Raw genomic sequence first — 17,742 nt, forward strand, 5'->3', positions numbered from 1 at the left:
AGAACATACTACATACATGAAAGCCAAACAATTTCAACATACTATATCAAACCCAAACCAGAACAACATACTATATCAAACCCAAACCAGTTCAAAATACTACATACATGAAACCCCAACCAGTAAAACATATGAAACCAGTAGAACATATACATACATGAAACCCAAACCAGTTCAACACGCTACAGCTATAAACCCAAACCAGTAGAAGATGTAAAATCAGGTAAAACTCACGTTGTTCCTGAAGGAGTGTGCTCTGATTGGATCCTCAGCAGCCAATGAGCAGCTGCTGAGGATGATGAAGACAAGGATGAGGTTGGTGAAGATGTGGTGGTGGATCAGAGTGTGACAGCCCACACGAATACTGGAGGAGAGAGAGAGAGAGAGAGAGAGAGAGAGAGAGAGGCAGAGAGACATGGGAGAGAGACAGGGAGAAAGGGAGAGAGACAGAGAGAGAGGACAAGAGCTGTCTTAGAGTTGATTAAAAAAACAGGAAAAACTTTGAGAACTTTATGTACGTCTTCCCAAAAAAGAAGAAAGTGGTCAGGTCACGGATAATGGCACACCAATGACACAGAGCAATTGTAATGTCATTGGTGATGATGTCATCATGTCACTCAAGCAATTGTAATGTCATTGGTGATGATGTCATCAGGTCACTCAAGCAATTGTGATGAAGTCACAATGATGATGTCATCACTTATAAAGAAACATAAGAAGAAAGATAATAAAAAGGAAAAAAATATAGGAATTGTTTTTGAGAATAGCATATTTTCTTTTTTCCCCATTAAAGTGATCATCTCAAAGATTTCTGTTTCGTTCTCTTTTGTGGCACCTATGGCGATGAGCGGCAATTGCAGGTCAGATCCAAACATGGATCTGATGGATAAATGCAGAGGACAAATTTCACCGGCCACCGTCAGCATGTGTGTGTTTGTGGCCCTCCGTGCATGTGTTGATGTGTAACCGTGTGACAATAAAGACGGGCTTGTCCGTCTGAAATCGTGTTTTTTTTTTTTTTTTTTTTTAACATAAAAACAACATAATGACAATAGTCAGTTTGTTCGGCCATAGTAACCACCCGAGATGCTAGCAGAGACTGGAAAAAAGTATCTTGTTATCCTACTTCACACAAGAGTTGCCAGGAACCTACAGTAACCTACAGAGTGAGTTTATTGTGTTAGCTCCGCCCACCCTGTGAACCTACAGTAACCTACAGAGTGAGTTTATTGTGTTAGCTCCGCCCACCCGGTGAACCTACAGTAACCTACAGAGTGAGTCTATTGTGTTAGCTCCGCCCACCCTGTGAACCTACAGAGTGAGTCTATTGTGTTAGCTCCGCCCACCCTGTGAACCTACAGTAACCTGCAGAGTTAGTCTATTGTGTTAGCTCCGCCCACCCTGTGAACCTACAGTAACCTACAGTCTATTGTGTTAGCTCCGCCCACCCTGTGAACCTACAGTAACCTGCAGAGTCTATTGTGTTAGCTCCGCCCACCCTGTGAACCTACAGTAACCTGCAGAGTGAGTCTATTGTGTTAGCTCCGCCCACCCTGTGAACCTACAGTAACCTACAGAGTGAGTGTATTGTGTTAGCTCCGCCCACCCTGTGAACCTACAGTAACCTACAGAGTGAGTCTATTGTGTTTAGTTTAGTTTAGTTTATTTATTCGCACAGTAAAAACAAGACAATAAAATATACACATCATGTTAGCTCCGCCCACCCTGTGTCACCACAGATTCAGTTCATAAATGCTGCAATTAGGGATGTACACAATTATCTGTATCTGTACTCGGAAGGGGCATGGATTAAAACAAAAGTGGGCGGGCATATACTGAAAGGGGGTGTGGCTTACATTTTGTTTGTGGTTGTCAAGTTAAAACCGTCTCTATAGTATACTGTCAAGTCAAGTCAAGTCAAGTCAAATTTTATTTATATAGCACCTTTCATACACAAAGGCAATTGAAGGTGCTTTACAAAAAAATAATCGAAAAAACAAGCAGCAAAGCAATGCACATATAAAAAAACACATAAAAAACACAGTAGTTAAAATATATACTCAAATTATTACTACATGTACAGTCCATTTGTTGGAAATGTACAGGAAAAAAAATAAAATAAAAAATTACAGGCCGAGAGAGGCAGTAGTTTAGTAGCAGTTAAAAGCAAGAGTAAACATAAAGGTCTTTAGCTTGGATTTAAAAATAGGCAGAGTAGGGGCAGATCTAATGTGTTCAGGGAGTTTGTTCCAGTTATGAGAGGCATAGTGGGAGAACGCGGCTTCACCATGTTTTGATTTGGTCCTCGGGACAATTAGTAGACCAGTGCCTGAAGATCTCAGGGATCTGGATGGTTCATAGTGTAGAAGCATTTCAGAGATGTAGTGTGGGCCTGACCCGTTGAGAGATTTGTAAACTATTAGCAGAATTTTAAAGTCTATTCTAAGATTTACTGGCAGCCAATGCAGGGATTTGAGAACTGGTGTAATGTGTTCAGCTTTCTTGGTTCTTGTTAGAACTCTAGCAGCCGCATTCTGAATGAGCTGTAGTTGTTTAATAGCTTTTTTGGGAAGACCATTGAAAAGACTGTTGCAGTAGTCTAGCCTGCTAGAAATGAAAGCATGAATTAGTTTTTCAAGATCTTGTTTGGACATATAGCCTCTAATCCTTGCTATGTTTTTTAGATGATAGAAGGCAGATTTTCTTATAAGCTTGATGTGGGAGTTGAAATTTAGATCAGAGTCAATAATAATGCCAAGATTTTTTACCTGGTCCTTTGGCTTCAAAGATAGGGATTCGAGGTGAGCAGTAACTTTGAGCCTATCTTCTTTTTTGCCGAAGACAATTATCTCTGTTTTGTCTTTATTAAGTTGGAGAAAATTCTGGCACATCCAATCATTAATTTGCGCAAGGCACTGACATAGTGTCTCTATGGGGGCATAGTCATCCGATGAGAGGGCTATGTAGAGTTGGGTGTCATCTGCATAGCTATGATAAGCTATTTTGTTTTTTTGCATAATTAGGCCCAGAGAGAGCATATAAAGGTTAAACAGGACAGGACCTAAAATTGATCCTTGGGGTACCCCACATGTCATTTTGGTTTGGTCAGATGTGTAGTTGCCAATGGAGACAAAGTAGTTCCTGTCTTGCAGATAAGATCTGAACCACTCTAGGACCGTGCCGGAAAGCCCGACCCAGTTTTCCAGTCTGTCCAATAGAATTTCGTGGTCAACCGTATCAAAGGCAGCGCTGAGGTCTAGTAACACTAAGATTGAGATTTTACCTGAATCAGTGTTCATTCGGATGTCATTTATAACTCTGATAAGCGCAGTTTCGGTGCTATGATGGGGTCAGAAGCCTGATTGGAAAGGATCTAGGAGGTCATTGGAGGATAGAAAGGTATTGAGTTGTTGGTAGACAGTTTTTTCAAGTATTTTGCTAATAAAGGGAAGATTTGATATTGGTCTGTAATTGCTGATTATAGAGGGGTCGAGGCTACGCTTCTTTAGCAAGGGCTTAACAACTGCAGTTTTTAGAGATTTTGGAAAAATGCCTGTAAGAAGAGAGGTATTAATTATCTTCAGTATGTCGGTCGCCAGGCAACTGTAGACATTTTTTAGAAAGCTTGTTGGCAGGGTGTCTAGGCAACACGATGAGGATTTAAGGCCTCGTATCGTTTCTTCTAGTTTCTTGTGGTCAATGACATTGAACTGAGTCATGTTAATTAAGCACCTATTCTGTGGGTGCGGCGGAGCCACATTTGTTCTTGATGTGGAAATAGTTAGTCTGATATTTATAATTTTATCCCTAAAGAAGGTCGCAAATTCATTGCATTTGACATTGGATAGAAGATCAGGGGCAATTTGTGGGGGGGGGTTTGTCAGCCTGTCAACAGTGGCAAAAAGAGTGCGAGCGTCATTGGTGTTTTTGCTGATAATGTCGGAGAAGAAGAATTTTCTGGAATTTTTTAGTTCCTGGTTGTAGGAGTGAAGACTATTTTTATAGATGTCATAATCGATGTGAAGTTTAGTTTTCCGCCATTTGCGCTCGGCTTTCCTACAATCTCTTTTTTGTGTGTACAGGCTAGTACTGCAGTGTTCTGTGGTCTGGTACTGTGTGCAGTTCTGGAGTCAGACTCACGGATTGGTGTTGCTGAGGCAGAAGAACGCACTGCCTTCTGGGATGGGAAGTACCTTCTCTTTAGGAGGAGCGAGGTCTGCAATGTTCAACTGGACTCCTCCTTCTGAGAGGAGGAGGAGAGAGGGAGAAGTGGAAGGGAGAAGAAATGTTGATCCTAAAGGGATAAAGGGATACGCCAACATTATGGGTTATTCGCCAATTTGCCATATTCCCGATAGTACAACTAGAAAGTAGATGCCTGTCTCTCCTGTCTAAAGTGCGTTTCACCCCTCCTGCTATTGAGCTTAGCAGAATGGTAGTAAATGGTACACGAGCCTACCCCCGTTCAGTCACCAGAAATACACATTTCAACAGCACCAGAAACACTCGTACATGTTGTGACTCGTACTCACCACGCCAGGAAATAATAATCCAAAGTTACGGGAAACAATCATTTTCTAAGTAAATCCATAGCCAGAACTACCGTGTCAGAACCAAAGTTACTTCCACGTTGCTGAGGCGCATGCACTGTGTGCATGTCATCAGTACTTCCTGGTATGTATTTCATTTGAAATTTTCCCGTAATTTTGGATTATTATTTCATCGCGTGGTGAGTACACGAGTCACAACATGTAGCCTACATGTGAGTGTTTCTGCCGCTGTTGGAATGAGTATTATTTGTGACTGAACGGGCGTAGGTTTACTACCATTCAGCTGCTAGCTCACTAGCAGGAGGGGTGAAACACACTTTCTAATGCATGCACACAGAAGATAAAGGCATCTACATTGTAGTTTTACTATCCGGAATATGGCAAATAGGCGAATCTCCCAAAATGTTGGCATATCCCTTTAATTGACAGGCGTAGACAATCAAGTAATCATACAGAGTAAACGGGAAGAAGCAGACCAGAACTCCAGAATGTCCTTTCAATATTTAATCAGTCACCTGGAACAGAGAGCACAACGGACGTTTCAGCATCAAGCCTTCATCAGCGGTTGAATGCTGATGAATACTCTGGTGACTTGTTTTGGCCCTGCACCCAAGTTGAATGTTTGCTCGCATTTGGTGAGTTTGGATGAATCAAGTAATGATCCCCATCGTCACATTAGTACAGAAATGTCAGTTGAAAGACAAATCAGACAAAGACAGCCTGCGCAGCTTAGCTAAGACTGGCAACGCGTTGGATGTGTGAAATATAAAATGATAAGTAATTAAAGTATAAAGCATTTTTTAAAGTAACACAAATGTACTTTTACTCGAGCACCTTTAAGTTTTACTCATACTTGAGTCATTTCCTGGACTAGTAATTTTACTTGTACCTTTCACTAAAGTAGCAATACTTTTATCAGGATTTATCAGTACTCTTTCCACCTCTGCTTTTAAGAACTGAGGAACAACTGAATCGGTTCTGCAGACCGATGAAAAAACAACTCACCTTCATCGACTGGAGCCTCCTCCTCCTCATACTCTGTGTCTTCATCCAAGTCGATCTGTAGAGGAGAAGAAGTGATGACTGGAGAGGAACCAACAGAGCTTCACTCTCACAAACATCGAGTTTACTGATCATCTTCACCTTCACCTCCTCGATCTCTCCCTCCACTCCTTCCTCTTCTTTCTTTTCGCTGCTTAAAAGACAGGAAACAATTCCGTCACTTTGGACTTAAACAGCAAACAGTTCCAGGTCCACTTGCTTCCTTCCTTCGTTTCTGTCCTAAGCCTTCAAATGGGCTCATGTTCACCATGTTCATGAGAAGAGTCCATGAACACCCTCAAGTGGAATTCAAGACTTCGAGAGTGGACATTTTCTGAAATCTCAGATTTCATAAGTTATGTGTTGTTGATGTCTTCAGAAACCGCAGTCTTTCGATGGATCGTAAGTTAATATATTGTAATTTTAGTCTTATAGGGCTCTTCTTAGTAATTTTGTGTCAGAGGAAAATTTTATGTTTGCAATGGACTCATTTTTTTCCTATGTTATTATGCCTTTGCATTCCATGCATTACATTACCCGCTCGCTCACTAGCTAAATTGTTAGCCTCAGCGGCTTCTAGAAGCAGCGGTGATCTCATGACGAACGCCAAGCATATCGTGTACCCATGTCCCATTTGAAGGCAGCACTAATGTTTCTCTCCTCCTTGCAGGAGGTCTTCACTCCACCCCTCCTTCCTTCTGCTGTTCCCTCTTTCCTCCGTCCCTCTTTACCATCCATCCCTCCATCTTCCTTCTTGTCATCTTTGTCCACTCAGCTTTTCTACAGCGATCATACCTCCATCTTCCTTCCCTGCTTAATCAGTCCTTCCAGGAAATTGAGATGATTTTGCGATCACAATAATTAATGCAAATTCAACCAATCAGCAATATTTGAGGGAGCTTGCATTTTTTGTATTCCCGCGATTTCTCTGCTAAAATGGCAAAACAGGTTCCGCTGCAAAAGTAGTACGGTAGTTATTTTTTTCCCTTCAACTTGCGATTTTTGCCAGTTCCCGCAATTTTACCACAAAGGGAAAAAAAACACATAAAACTTTGCTAATTGCATTGCAATTTTTGAGAAAAGATGCAAAATCAAACATTTTTGATTGCAACAGTCACACAAAAACCCGGAGGGACTGCTTAATCCCTCACACCTCTACTGATTTCTCTCTCTCTCCCTCCCTCTCATCCCTCCATCTCTCACTCTTTCTTCTTGTCGTCTCCGTCTCCTCCGGCAAGGTTGTCCACAGCGATGGCCAAGAAGACGTTGAGCAGAATGTCTGGCACACGCTAAGGACATGCAATACGTCACATGACACTATAAAACCAGTCACAATAAGATTACTTTACAGCAAGCAGGAGGAAGAAGAAGAAGAAGAAGAAGAAGAAGAAGAAGAAGAAGAAGAAGAAGAAGAAGAAGAAGAAGAAGAAGAAGAAGAAGAAGAAGAAGAAGAAGAAGAAGAAGAAGAAGAAATATGGGACTTTAAAATCTTTGGTCCTTTAGAGATGGTTTCAACTCGACAACATTTAAATTCCCCCAGGTTGCTTCCTGTTGCAGTGTTTGCTAGCCCAGTTTACACCTATGGTTCGCAACAAGATGAAACCATTTTAGAACGTTGCAGGGAGAAGTTGCAGTGGTGTAAACTGGCCTGTCTCATCTCGACTCCAGCCGGCTGATGGCGTCTCCAGCAATTCAGCTCATCAAGTCACAGGAGCTGGTTTCAACTCATCTCATCGTGAACCTTTGGTCTGACTGGGCTGGAACCAAAGATTCTGACAGGACATGAGCTAGGCTCCAAACTGTTCCCTATAGCATCAACATTTTGTGAAAACCTTCTATATCCAGAAACTAGCTTAGCTAGTAGCTAACTAACTAGTAAGCTAGGTAACTACCATACAGTTTCCCACCCTGAGTGATCAAAATGGACTCAAGAGTTCAAACTGCTGCTGTAAAGTGTCTCAGTGAGTTTTCAGGATACAGTTTCCACAGATGAAGAGGATGACGAAGTAAACGCAGACGATCATCCCAGGGAACACGGGGCCACCGTACGCCATGATGCCGTCATACATCACCACGTTCCAGTCCTCGCCCGTCAGGATCTGACACAGACAACAAGCCATGCTCAGCTGTCTATCTGTCTGTCTGCTGTTTGCCTGTCTGTCTGTCTCTGTCTGTTGTTTGCCTGTCTGTCTGTGTGACTGTCTGTCTCTCTCTCTGTCTGTCTCCCTCTGTCTGTCAGTCTGACTCTCTGCATGCTGTCTGTCTGTCTGTCTGTACCTGGAAGCAGGTGAGCAGGGCCTGTGGGAAGGCATCGAAGGTGCTGCGTTTGGTCTGCGTCTCGTCGAAGTTGAACTTGCCTCCAAACAGCTGCATGCCCAGCAGAGCGAAGATGATGAGGAAGAGGAAGAGCAGCAGCAGCAGAGACGCAATCGACTTCATCGAGTTCAACAGAGACGCCACCAGGTTAGAGAGAGCATTCCAATGGCTGAGGAGAGAGGAGGAGAGAGAGAGTCCACATAAGCACAAACCTACATAGACATTTGCTTCGACATCAGTTGAAAACAGCCATGGTTGTTAATTGATTTCACGCTTCAAATTTAATAATTAAATTAATGTATTTATTAGTTTATCTGTTTAAAGTTTAAAGCTGCAGTAAGGCAGTTTGAAACAACACCAATGGAATGTTAACCATAGCAACACAGCAGAGAGTAACTGTAGAACCCCATTGACCCTTGTTTGTGTGCTGTGATTGGCTAGTGATTGGCTAGTGACTGGCTAATAGGGCTGGGACGGATCAGAAAACCCACGGATCGGATCGCGTGACAGATTTTGAGCCACGGATCACGGATTTTTCGGATCAGCAAAAAAAAAAAAAATAGGCTATATCAGATTTTTTCTCTCAAAATTAGATTTTCGATTTGAATTTTTAATACTATTATACTTCTCTAACCATTTGTTGCCCTGCACAGCTCAAAAAATATTTTTTTCCTCATGACACAATTTATGCTTTTACTCTGAAGGCAACTTCCTGTTTTAGGTGGCACTGCGCCTAACTTCCTGGCTGTTGCGTGCTAACGTAGTCACTTGACACGGGTAGGCTACAGACCAGACCAGGTGAGTCTGGAAACATAACGTTGATGCTACTTTATGCTACTCGGTGGCCCCACGTGTTGTTTTGTTGTTTTGTTGTTATGTGTCCAAGGCAACATTTCACCGTCCGGTGATAATGTGTTCGTGAAACGTGTGCGCGCGCGTGTGTGCGTGTTGTGGCTCTCGCTATGTTGTGCAGCGCGCAACATGCTGCTCGCATTCCTGTGCTTTTTCAGAGGTGTTGAAATAAGTTTGTGTGACGCTGTCTTTAGTAGCCACTAGCCACAGCCTTCAGAGAGACTTTACAGCGAAGGGATGAGGAAGCTCACTTGTGCTTGCCATGATGATGCCTGTCTGTGTCTGGCTGCGCTGCAGGCGTTCTCATACACTAACGTTAAACGTTAAATGAAACGAAAGGGGGGGGGGGGGGGGGGGGGGGAGTCCGCGGACCAAACGTTCCGAACCGTGTGCCGAACCGTGGGGGCTGATCCGTACGGGTCACGGATTATCCGTGATCCGTCCCAGCCCTACTGGCTAACCCTAATTGGTTGTTTTTTGTCAGACCTACAACCAAAATTATGATGAAATAATATTGTGTGCTGCAGCTATAGACAAACTAGACAAGCTTATGCAACAACCCTGATCAGTACAACACATGATGTGTTCAAGACAAAAAAAACATAATTATACAAAAGTTCCCCCTCAAAATGATCACTTCTGGCTCATATAATAGTGTGGCAGTGTGTTTATGTTGAGAGATGCTGTGTGTATTTTAGTGATGGGATGAGACATTGTTTAGGTGCACGCTGGTAAACCATTCAAACACAGGGATTAAATGTAATTTTCTGATAGTTTCACAGTGGTTATGTTACAAAAACACAAATAAACACACCTCCAAACCATCGAAATATCACGTCCAAACAGCTCAAAAACCGATCTGGGAAGGAGCTCTATTTCTTGGTTTTCATCTGTGTTGACTCCCCTTGAAGGAACATCATAGCGATGCTATTGGCTGGGCTGTTGCGCTGTGATGAGTGATGTTATTGGCTGGTCGCTAAGACTCGCTATACATCCCACGTGGGAGGTACCACGTAAATCGGGCCTGCTTGTGTACGTATCATTCTGGACATTCTGGACGTGGAAGTAAACATATGTTGGGCGGCTGATATTGTTTCTTTATATTTTCTCTGTATGTGCACATCCACGGAGAATCCCATCGAGAGCCTTAACGAGCCTTAATGACTCCTAGACTCATACCAGCTGGCGGGGGCGGAGTTTCTGCAGGCAGTCAAACGTGGATTACCCAATACAGAACTGAAGGTAAGCACTGTCCATCTGCTTTATAGACCCTTTTACAGTTTGTAAACAGCATGACGTATTTCGTGGGCGGAGCCGAATTCGTTGCAGAAAGTTACAACTTTACAACTAAATATGGAAGATCCTGACACCTCCTCCACGTATTTTAAAGCTTCGCCAGCAACAGACAGGTTACCTTACACAAATAAGCGAACTCTTTCAATGGGGTGAGGTTTCCTGAGCCGTACTCACTGTCAGGATGGGTCTAGGAGCCAATGCATCGTCAAAGTTGCAGTGCCGCATCCTCATATTCCTAGTGGGAAAGTCCAGCATCTACACGCATACGGCACAAGACGTCTTTTTCCTGTATTCCGGGGATCTCCCTCGTTTTGGCTTGAGTTCCGCGGAGTACCAACTACCCCTGTGACGTCGGTTGTAAAAGGGTCTATATTTTCTGAGATTATAATGATACAAAGTTGGTTGACATTTGGCAAAGCCTTCCTTTAATGGTGAGAATGAAATTATTATGAAAGTGTATTAACACATAATTTGCTCCACATCCCCCCGAGTTAACTTAGATCATGAACGCAATGATGTCGGAATGCAGAAATCTGAGTTTAAACTTCCATCTTCCAAGTTGTTTTGAAAGCGGTAACATTCTTCTACTGGTTTCTTCCCAGCATTTGGCTGCAGGCGTTTCCTCACCGTGTGACCTTGGACATGCTCACCGTGTGACCTTGAAGATGCGCAGCAGGCGGACACAGCGCAGCACGGAGATGCCCAGCGGGGGCATGATTCCCAGCTCCACCAGGATGGTCTCCACGATGCCGCCACACACCACGAAGCAGTCGAAGCGGTTAAAGAACGCCACAAAGTAATGAGCCAGACCCAGACTGTACATCTTTAAGAGCATCTCCACCGTGAAGAGAGACAGCAACACCTTGTTGGCTATGTCTAGAGAGAGAGAGAGTGAGAGCTAGTTGAAAGGTAGTTGCTAGGTCGTGAGCTAACTAGCACAAGCTTTCATGTTACCTCCTGTATCAGTGGCTAAAGCTGCTGATCTGAGGTACAGCAACGAGCAGCAGTAGCTGTCGCTAGGAGGGTTGCGCTCCTGAAAGCTGAGCAGTAACTAGCTCAAAGTTGAAATAATTAGAACTTTGAGGGCAGCACTCGGTGGCAAATTAGAGGGTAGCACTGCTAGTTGGGCGACACTGCCCAACTCCCCATAGGAAAACAATGGCACAGTGGGCACAAAACAGATTTACCGCGGATTATGTGAAGGGGCCTTTAGCCTTCTTTACGACTTCCTCCGTAAGACACGACCGCATTGCATTGTGGTATAAGGGAGAAATTGTAGGCTATATTGTCTGTTCACTAGAAACTGGCATGCATTGTGGGTATTATCAAATTAACCATTGAGAAGTCCAACACTAGTAGAAAATGGCTAACACACATACTATTTCTGTAATAGGGAACAGTTTTAAACAGAGCTATTCTACAACTGAATAGCTCTGTTTACAGCTCCCTCCACTGTTAAATCGGGTGTTCCTCAAGGTTCAGTATGGGGCCCAATATGTTTCTGTTTCTACATGCTGCCACCATCATAACCATGCTGTTCAATATCACTGCTATGCTGATGATACTCTGTTATATTTACTTTTACAATATGGTGTGTGTGTGTGTGTGTGTGTGTGTGTGTGTGTGTGTGTGTGTGCCTGGGTGCGTGCGTGCGTGCATGTGTATGTTTACCCTGGACCTCTGTCAGCCAGTCAGGTTGGTTATAATGCTCGGAGGCGCTGAGCGAGGTGTTGAGGAAGACGAGCAGCAGAACCAGCCAATAGAACGTCACCGATTTGACAGCCGTGCGACAGTTCCTCCTGCATGCCCTGTTCCACCGCCGGAATATCCGACTGGAGAGAGAGAGAGAGACAGAGAGAGAGAGAGAGAGAGAGAGAGAGAGAGAGAGAGAGAGATAGATAGATACATGTTGAACTTCTCAGAAAGCACTGGGTGAAGTTTTTTTTTTTCAGTCAGCCAATCACAGTGAAGTGGAAGCAGGGTTGCCGGTAGTGAAATTGAGAAAATTAAATGAACAGCGAACGGCAAAAAGAGTGGATCAAACTTGTACTTGATTCTCAACATTGTGTTACCTGATAGAAGAGCTAACAGCTCAGTTAGCAGCTAGCACCTGCTTGCGAACATCACCTTATGTTTTCATGATCTGCTCCAGCAGCTTTTTATTTCAGTTAGTTAAGAGCTAGATGACAGTATCTGTTGTATTCTTTTATCTTTCTATTTCACTTGATTTGAAGTGCACTAGCTGCCTTGCCATATTTCATGCACAACAGAAATTCAATATTTGACGTAAAACATGCATTATTTGATTATTATTATTATTTAATTATTTGCAGAGTAAAATGTCTTCAAAAAGAGATAGAGAGCAAGATAGAAAAATGTAATGGATAACACAGTACAGCAGCTAGTGAAGAGAAAGCAGGTGTGATGTAACTCACCAGCAGCTGTTCTTCATCATGCGAGCGCTGAGACAGAAATGACATCACTGATGACATCACATGACTGAACAGTGAATCCATCACAGCACATTTCAAAGATACCTTTATTTTGAAGTTCAAACCCCCGCCCCACTCCACACACACACACACGCGTGCGCGCGCGCGCGGGGGTGCACACACACACAGTGTATCAAGTCAGTTTATCAGGGGCATACAAATATCACTACTGCCCTGCAAAAACCTTGTAACTCCCATCTCAGATTTTTCAGTCCTATGAAACTTTTCAAAAAGTGTTTCTCTGAATGAGTTTTTGTGTTTGTGTGTGACCGTGCCCGTGTGTGTGTGTGTGTGTGTGTGTGTGTTTGTGTGTGTGTGTGTGTGTGTGTTTGTGTGTGTGTGTGTGTGTGTTTGTGTGTTTGTGTGTGACCGTGCCCGTGTGTGTGTGTGTGTGTGTGTGTGTGTGTGTGTGTGTGTGTGTTTGTGTGTTTGTGTGTGTGTGTGTGTGTGTGTGTGTGTGTGTGTGTGTGTGTGTGTGTGTGTGTGTGTGTGTTTGTGTGTGAGTCTGTGTTACCAGCAGGCCTGGCAGCAGTTAGCGTGTTCCTCATCGATGTTCTCCGTGTTCGTTGACGCCGTTTCACTGCAGCCAGACTCGCTGAGAGAGAGACACAGACACAGAGAGAGCGAGGGGGGCGGGGGAGAGAGAGAACTTCACTTAATCATGAAAACATACAAATGTTCTTTCATGTTAAAGGTCCAATCCGTAAGTTCTAACTATTACTGACACCAGTGGCTGTTAAAGTAACTGCAAGCAGCGTGTGCACCTGGCAACAGCAGAGGTGTTGGTTGCTTTATAACGTTAGCTCATAAAAGTCACTTGAAAACGGCCAACCTGGACAATTTATCGGTCAGATCAGCCTCGAGACGGCCGGAAGGATTCTGGATGAATTAGCGGACGTTATTGTGGCATGTTTGGTCGTGTTTTGACTTGCGTTGGCTGCGGGGAAGTGGATACTCACGTTAGCATTAGCCAGGAAATAGCCTGCTCCCCCTAAATTATACGGTACAGTCCTGGGTTGATGTGAGCTGGACGCGACCAATACTGAACATTCAAACAATCTTCCATAAGCATAACGGTACTGAGTTAAGAATATGTATGATGACTGTTACATTCATTATCCACACAGGACGGTATTGTTATTAGTGGAGCTGGGTGATAATTGATTATCTATATTAGTTAGCCACCTTTAGCATCAAGCTAACGTTATAATAGGCAGCCTCACAGCAGCTGACTGCAGTCAATCAAACAATGTTCCCTGACCATAAGCACGACATAAGCAAGCATAACGGTAGTAACATTAGGCATACAGTATTTGCGACTGTTATTAGCGGAGCTTGTGACCAATGGTGGTAAATCATTAGCTCCGCGTTAGCAAGCAGCTAACGTTATTTATACCTGGCCAAAACCACATTACAGCAGCTACAAGCAACAAGGTCCCTCCATGAACTGAAAACACAGCCCCGACTCTAGTTTCCCCCGGACGCTGTTCACATTGATCCTGTCTGGCCAGACGGGCTTCACTAGATAAATACTTCTTTCTTTTTCTGTGTGGACTTTTTACTGGACTCTGTGTTGTTGGTTGTTGGCTAGTGAATGTAATGTTAGCCGTGAGCCTGTTAGCCTTCTTCCCTCATTGGTGTATTTCCGCCCAGATCCAGTACCAGAGGCAGGCTCGTGAATGCGCAAAATGTCACATCCGCCAGATTTGCCGGGAAATGTTGACCCGAGAGGAACAGAATCACACAGGATAGCTTTGGAATGGCTGTTGAACGAACTTTCTAAGTTACGTAACGGAGCATTCACTCATTGGTAATAAAAAACACTTTGTGAACATTTATTTCCCCCTCAAACTTATGGATTGGACCTTTAAGGAAGCCCAGTGAATTGAATTGAGAAAGGGAGAGAGAGACAGACAGAGAGAGAGATCGCTGTTGACTCTTGAGTTTTTATGCCTTATAGATATTGTCATTTTTACATTCCCTCTATCTGCAACGTCTAACTGCATTTATATTTAAAGAGCATGGAGCAGGGTAATTCCTTTGCTAAATGTATACTTAACCTTGTCCCTATGTCCATTTGAAAAGTTAATGCATCATTAAAAAAAAAAAAAAAAAAGTTTGAAAAAAAATATGGAGAAAAACACCTTCCTTTTTCAGAAGGAAATAACAGACTTTTATTCTGTTAGACAAAGTCTGCTACGTCACCGTGGGGAGTGGCTCCCGCGTGCGTGTCTCCTCTCCCCTCCCACTGTCGTCAAATCCATGGTCAAATCAGTCGCATTTCAGGACAGATAGCAGGTCAGGTACGTACGCTAGTCAAAGTCAATCAGTCAGCCAGTTAGTCGGTCGGTTAGTTGGTAGGTTAATCACTAGTTAGTTTTTAGTATATAGTTACCGTAAATTCCGGACTATAAGGCGCACCGGTATATAAGCCGCGGGACCAAAATTGACTATTTTTTTCTTATATAAGCCGCACCTGGTCTATAAGCCGAGGGTGTTTTGATGTTTAATTACCATATGAAAGGGTTCGTGCACAGAGAGGAATGTCGGGAAAGAGATGGCTGTTTGGGGAAGCTCCCATTTATTAACATTTCAACAAAACAAAACAAAAGTCAGGTCACTAATCCCCAGACAAAATCACACAACAATAGGCTATATGTGCAGCAAACCTGTAACCAGAGAAGTCAAGTCACTAATCCTCGTCTTCCTCTTCTTCCTGCGTACTGAAACACCAAAGTCCTCATCTTCAGTGTCGGAAATACGAACAGGTTCAGGGTGGCTTCGTCAACCACTCTCCTCTCTCCTTCATTGTCACTCAAAACCAACGAACTCCTCTTCGTCACTGTCGGCATCGAACAGCCTCTGAAGGCCCTCAGCGCCAGCTGTGGCGGCGTCATCCTCTTCATCCCGCAGCAGTCCAGCGTTTTGGAACCCGTTGGTGATTGTGGATGCTTTTATGACCTCTGAAGGACTTTTTGGTCTTCTTGCACTGAGACAGTTCCTCCTGCTGCACCGTCCAACGCCTCACCATTGACTCATCGATGCCCAGGTTACGCGCGGCTGCTCTGTTTCCCTCTTTTAATGCGAGATTGACTGCTTTCAACTTGAAAGCTGCGTCGTGTGAATTTCTGCGTACCTTCCCCATGGTAAGTGAGAGTGTTGCTTCTACTGCTCGTCTTGTTGTGAATATTCCTTGATCTTCCTTTGTGTGAATTCGCCGAAGTTTGTGATTTTCTCCTGGTAGTCGGGGGAGGGAGTTGATGGCCGAGTGGCCGTTTGCTTACCGTAATTACCATATCATATGTAAGTGGTCACGCACAGAGGGGATTGTCGGGAAAGAGATGGCTGTTTGAGAAGCTCCCATTTACCGTATTACCGTAACATTTCAACAAAACAACATAAACACAACACCACCGTTGTTTATTTTTACAGTGCACACAGTGTCCGCGGTGTGGTGAAAAGAGGGCAAGAGAGGAAATTAAAACAGAAGTGGATTTATAGTTAGAAAGAGTGCTAAAAAAGAGAGATTTTATTTGTATTTTTTTTTCTTTTTCTGAAAAAATCCATAGATAAGCCGCACCGTTATATAAGCCGCAGGGGCCAAAAATGGGGAAAAAGCCGCGCTTATAGTCCGGAATTTACGGTAGTCATTTAGTCAGTAGCTGCCTGTAGTAAGTCGTTGTCAGTGAGTTTTGGGTCGGGTGTCGCCAGGTTACTGCATGCAGATAACAAGTCAGCTCCACTCTGCTGTTGCTGCCTGTCTGCGTGACACAGTCTCTTTCTATCTCTCTCTCTCTCTCGGTGTGTGTGTGTGTGTGTGTGTGTGTGTGTGTGTGTGTGTGTGTGTGTACCTGCTGTCTGCGCGGTGACACGCTCTCTATCTCTCTCTTTCTCGTTTCTCTCACTCGCTCCGGGAGGGAGGGAGGGAGGGAGGGGAAAGAGCGAGTGGAGGGCGCTCCGTCAGTCCCCCTCTCTCTCTCTCTCTCTCTCTCTCTCTCTCTCTCTCTCTCTACTCGGTGTGTGTGTGTGTGTGTGTGTGTGTGTGTGTGTACCTGCTGTCTGCGCGGTGACACGCTCTCTATCTCTCTCTTTCTCGTTTCTCTCACTCGCTCCGGGAGGGAGGGAGGGAGGGAGGGGAAAGAGCGAGTGGAGGGGCGCTCCGTCAGTCCCCCTCTCTCTCTCTCTCTCTCTCTCTCTCTCTCTCTCTCTCTCTCTCTCTCTCTCTCTCTCTCTACGTTCTCTCTCTCTCTCTCTCTCTCTCTCTCTCTCTCTCTCTCTCTCTCTCCCCTCTTCTCTCTCGGTGTGTGTGTGTGTGTGTGTGTGTCGAATTACAGTCCGCACCTCGGCCCGCCTCCGCTCGCTTGTGTGATTGTGTCGAATTACAGTCCGCACCTCGGCCCGCCTCCGCTGCTTTCAGCTCCTTCACAACTCTCTCTCCGCGGTCCGTTGTGGGCTGTTCCTGCTCTCTTTCACTGTCAAAATTAGCCTGAGGCCCATCACATGCATGTGCATAAACATTTGCTACCTCCTCTTCCTCCTGAAAACCGGCGTTAGCATCCATACACAGCAAATGGCAGAGTGTAACATTTCCAGAGTTTTTCTTTGTAGTGTAAGTTTTGGTTACACTCTAGAGTTGATTTGGTGTAATGTACACTTGCTCTACTCATACAGTAGCACTGTGTGGTGTTTATTCGTGGTATAGTGTTGGTGTGGAGTTCAATTGGTGTTAGTTGAAACCTAATAGTGTTAATTTGATGGTTGAGTCTACACAGTCCGCATTATACCATGCTACGTGATTACGTCTGCAGCGTAACGTAACATTAGGCACACGCCCATAAACTTTATTTCGGCGGACTGAACGCAATTCTTTCTTTCTTTCCGCCAAGCTGCCTGAGATGCACGGTCCCGGACTACTGCTGCTCCGGAGAAATAAAACAAGTAAGATGGAATAATCATTTCGGTTGGTTAGTGTCATGTTTTAGAAAACCATGATAGTTAGCACTAGTTTTAGCGGGGGGACTTTACCTAGCCTGGGGCTACCTTGCCATGTTAGGGCTTGTTCAGCTAGCTAACAAGGGGCTATCCTGGTTAAACGTGGCATCGGTGACGAACGCTACTTTAACGTTAAATGAGGAGAATAATGCAAGGGGGAATATCAGCATGAATTCGACTTTTGAATGCACTATTCGTAGCAT

General features: G+C 44.1%; 1 protein-coding gene across 1 annotated transcript in view; it reads right to left on the reverse strand.

Annotated features, from left to right (window-relative positions):
• The window catches only part of LOC310795004 (voltage-dependent L-type calcium channel subunit alpha-1D-like), a gene marked incomplete at its 3' end in the record, with an annotated part of 112,461 nt that overhangs the window by 43,717 nt on the left and 51,002 nt on the right, over positions 1–17,742 (reverse strand). Inside the window, 12 exon segments of the mRNA XM_083657026.1 lie at positions 235–364; positions 4,141–4,243; positions 5,556–5,610; positions 5,694–5,742; positions 6,795–6,870; positions 7,570–7,690; positions 7,869–8,076; positions 10,706–10,931; positions 11,727–11,887; positions 12,491–12,517; positions 13,062–13,134; positions 13,137–13,142. Of these exon segments, the coding sequence (XP_083513152.1) occupies positions 235–364; positions 4,141–4,243; positions 5,556–5,610; positions 5,694–5,742; positions 6,795–6,870; positions 7,570–7,690; positions 7,869–8,076; positions 10,706–10,931; positions 11,727–11,887; positions 12,491–12,517; positions 13,062–13,134; positions 13,137–13,142 (1,235 nt within the window).

Source organism: Poromitra crassiceps (genome assembly GCF_964638095.1).
Source record: "Poromitra crassiceps genome assembly, chromosome: 20".
NCBI lineage: Eukaryota > Metazoa > Chordata > Actinopteri > Beryciformes > Melamphaidae > Poromitra > Poromitra crassiceps.